Genomic DNA, 3,885 nt, shown 5'->3' on the forward strand with positions numbered 1-3,885 from the left:
GTTCCTTCAGCCGCCCTCCTGAAGTCGGCTCTCCGTCCGTGTCCTGAGGGGCGCAGTTAGCCCCGATGTCTTGAAAGGCTATGGGCCTCGGGTTAGCCTACCCGTGGCCCATTACTCCGACAAGTAATACTAATATTTCTTGAATTAGTAGTTTGACCACAGTTTGATCAGATTTGACAAAAATTCAAAAAATGAAATAATTATTTAGTAACACCAATATTCTTAAATAATTATTTAGTAACACTAATACTTCTTGAATAACTAGTTTGACCTAATTTAACCAAAATTAAAAAAAAACTGAAATTTGAGCATATCTTTTTTTTCTTTAAGAATTTGAGGATTCTAAAAATTTGCAAACCGGTCGTAGGCCGTCAAAATTGGATGCGGATTTTCGTGCTGCATATTTTGATATATTATACTTTTTTCGACATCGTATGCAAAAGTTATAGCCGTTTTACTTTTTCATAATATTTTTTTGCAAAACATGTCCAATTTAAGTTTTTTTAATTTTCCTAACTACTAGATGTAGTAATATAACTACATCTCGAAGGATTTTAGTTTTTGAAGTTTTTATCATTTTCTTTTGGTTTTTTTTCAAAAACTAAAATGGCGATACACGCGGCGGGGGGGGGGGGGGGGGGGGGGGTGGGGCCCCTTGGCCGACCCGCCAATCCTCCAGGAGCTTGCTGTCCGAGAGGTAGTTCACCACCCTTTAAATCCCGGTTTGTGTCTCAAACCGGGACTGAGATACGAACCAGGACTAATGGGTGCGATGCCCTTTAGTCCCGGTTCGTGTCTCAAACCGGGACTAAAGGGCCCATTTGAACCGGGACTAAAAAGCCCATTTGAACCAGGACTAATGCCTTTAGCCGTTCGAATCGGGACTAATGTTCGTAATGCAACCGGGACTAATGTGTATATTGCGCTCAAACCAAAGCCCTGTTTTCTACTAGTGTAAGGAGTCGCCCAAATCATAGGACTTTTTGGTTTCGCCCGCCAACAACTACATATGCAGAGCAAGAAAGGACACACAAAGTGGTACATACACACATGTAAATTTGTGTAGACAATTCCCGCATTTATTGATCGTTGTTCGGGCTACATGCCGCTGCTGGATCTAACGATACTCATAATTATAACTTTTTTTACGGGATACTCATGATAACAACTTGCCAAGCGAGTAAGCCAGCAATGCCTTGTTTCGGTCGGCCAAAACCAAGGGGTACACCGGCGACGTGTACATAGCCGGCCCTATGAACCGGTCCCTGCAACTATTCAGGCTGGCCAGCGCGCTGAGGTAGTCGTCGTTGATCCCCTGAAAGAAGCAGTTCGGCAGCATCACGACGAGGGTGTGGTCGAGGGAGTTCAACGCCGCGACGTAGTCAGTGAGGCACGCCCCGTAGAATGCCCTTTCCTGGACGGAGATGGACGCGTTCTTCTGGAGCTGGTAGGTCAGCGTGTGCGACGTGGTCCACGTGGACTCCACGGCGGCGCTTAGCACGAGGATGGCGTACGCGGTGGTCTCTTCTTTGTGCGACGGAGATAGGTCGATGTGGCCCTGTTGCATCGTCTTGATGCAGAGGTCGTAGATGAGCTTCATACCGCAACCATGGTAGCAGGTCGCCACAGCGCCGTTGTATGGCACGCCGGGGCACTTGAGGCGGGCGGTGACGGACACGCAGAGGAGTGCAAGGATGAGGAGGAGGAGAATGATCTTCATTGCGGCTCTACCTTGGATTTCTCTGTGCCATCGAAGATGCAAAATATTGCACTATTTGTAGCATGTGTGCTCTTTAATCCTTCAAATGTCATTGTAAATGCATATCTTTTATTGGTTTGAATTGATTAAAGATATGGATAATCATCTATCCAACATTGTCAAATCCATATTTAGCGTGTAATTAATAACATGCCAAATATAGAATATCCATGTAATTAACGTGTAACTGATAACCTACCTAATACTAATGTGCAATAAAAAAATCCCCGATATCGATGTGCAGTTAATTTCCTGCCTTATATTAACGTGCATTGCACGTATGCATTACTATTCTACTTAAAACATGTAACATTATGTATTTAGCCCATTCTACTTCTCGCTCGTCCTATATTTATCCTTTCGTCCACTCCTCATCATCGTTTAGTTTCTTCACCCCTCTTGTCTTTTTCTTCTTTAGCCCTCATTGGAACAAGGAATAATTCCATTTCTCCCCCTAACTTGAGCCACCACCTGGCATTTGCCCCTAATTTTCAGGTATGCTCAAAAATACCCCTCTTCCGTCAAGTCACCTTACAGAAATGCCCTTGCCGTCCGGTCAAAGGGGTTTGACCGTCCGATGAACAGTAACATGGTGAACATTAAATTCGAAAAAAATAGCAAAAAAAATCAAAAAAATCTGAAATTTTGTGGGATCGAAGATACTCAAGGGCGCAAGGTGCGTGCAAATTTTCAAGCTATTTGGACATTCCAGGAACTCATGGAAAAGGAAAAAATGTAAATCTATACGCTGTGAACAGTAAATTAGAAAAAAATAGCAAGAAAAATTTAAAAAGTATGAATTTTTTTGGCATCAAAGAGGCTTGGGTGCGCAAGGCGCTTGCAATTTTTTTTGATCAAATGACATGCGAGGTGCTCTAGCAAAAAAAAAACAAAATAGTGCATTTTTCAGAGTTTTTTTCTGCGTCAAATATAGTTTTTTTTTCTCCATGAGCTCCTACAGTGTCGAAACACAACAAAAATTTGCACGCACCTTGCGCACCCCAGCCTCTTTGATGCCAAATTTTTTCATATTTTTTTGAATTTTCTTACTATTTTTTTTGAATTTACTATTTACAGCGTATATTTTAAAGTTTTTCCTTTGACACGATCTCCTGGAATGTTCAAACTGTGCCAAAATTTGTACGCACCTTGCTCCCTTGAGTATCTTCGATCCCACAAAATTTCAGATTTTTTTGATTTTTTTTGCTATTTTTTTCGAATTTACTGTTCACCATGTTACTGTTCATCGGACGGTCAAACCCCTTTGACCGGACGGTAACGGCAGAAAAGGTCATTTCTGTAAGGTAACTTAACGGAAGAGGGGTATTTTTGAGCATACCTGAAAATTAGGGGCAAATGCCAGGTGGTGGCTCAAGTTAGGGGGATAAATGGAATTGTCCCTTGGAACAAACATATCTTGCTGAAGTGATCACTCCATCGAGTTCGCTCTTGTTTTCATCATTTGTCCTTACATCAAAACCAATATGACTCTCCATAACATGTCCAGAAGTTCCAAGCCTCTTTTGTGGAATTAAATTTCATACCAATCCGAGGCATCCAACTAGGAACCACATGTGTCCTGTAAAAATTACACATGACATATTTGTTTGATGCTTACACTACAGTCACTAGTAATAATGTACATGTAATACACGTTTATATTAGGTAGGATATTAGTTGCACGTTATATTAGTTAAGATATATCTGTTGCACGTTGGTATTTGGTAAGATATCAATTACTTTTTCGCGGGAATGGTAGGATATTAATTACATGACAGATTTTAAAGGATAGCGTTGAGTCAAAACGTGTTTATAACCAATCGCAGTGATGGGTAATTAAAGTGTTAAACGTGTTTGGTGCTCAACATTGAAGCGATTTGAACCGTTAGATAACATGATTTGACGGTCGAGATGGTTTGAGTCTGCCCATTTGGGTTTTTTTTATATTGGTATAGATATAGATAAGGTGATATGACCTAAGAATTTAACAAAGGTCGATACGTGTTAGCATCCTCATTAGCGCTAGTCATATTCTCCATTAGACCTTCTCTTCACCTTTAGTGTAATCTGTGATGTCATAGCAAACTCAGTCCAGAAATCCCCTTGCTGCTTGAGAACGTGAACAC

The 3,885-nt window shown here is 41.2% G+C and overlaps 1 protein-coding gene across 1 annotated transcript; it reads right to left on the bottom strand.

Annotated features, from left to right (window-relative positions):
* Positions 1 to 1,069: 1,069 nt before the first annotated feature.
* On the bottom strand, positions 1,070 to 1,743 carry LOC125528182. Its single transcript, XM_048692687.1, has one exon. It carries the CDS (start codon positions 1,718 to 1,720, stop codon positions 1,157 to 1,159), a length of 564 nt encoding a protein of 187 aa, XP_048548644.1. The 5' UTR covers positions 1,721 to 1,743; the 3' UTR covers positions 1,070 to 1,156.
* Between the last annotated feature and the right edge of the window lie 2,142 nt (positions 1,744 to 3,885).

The sequence above is a fragment of the Triticum urartu genome, unplaced genomic scaffold, assembly GCF_003073215.2.
Source record: "Triticum urartu cultivar G1812 unplaced genomic scaffold, Tu2.1 TuUngrouped_contig_4689, whole genome shotgun sequence".
Taxonomy (NCBI): domain Eukaryota; kingdom Viridiplantae; phylum Streptophyta; class Magnoliopsida; order Poales; family Poaceae; genus Triticum; species Triticum urartu.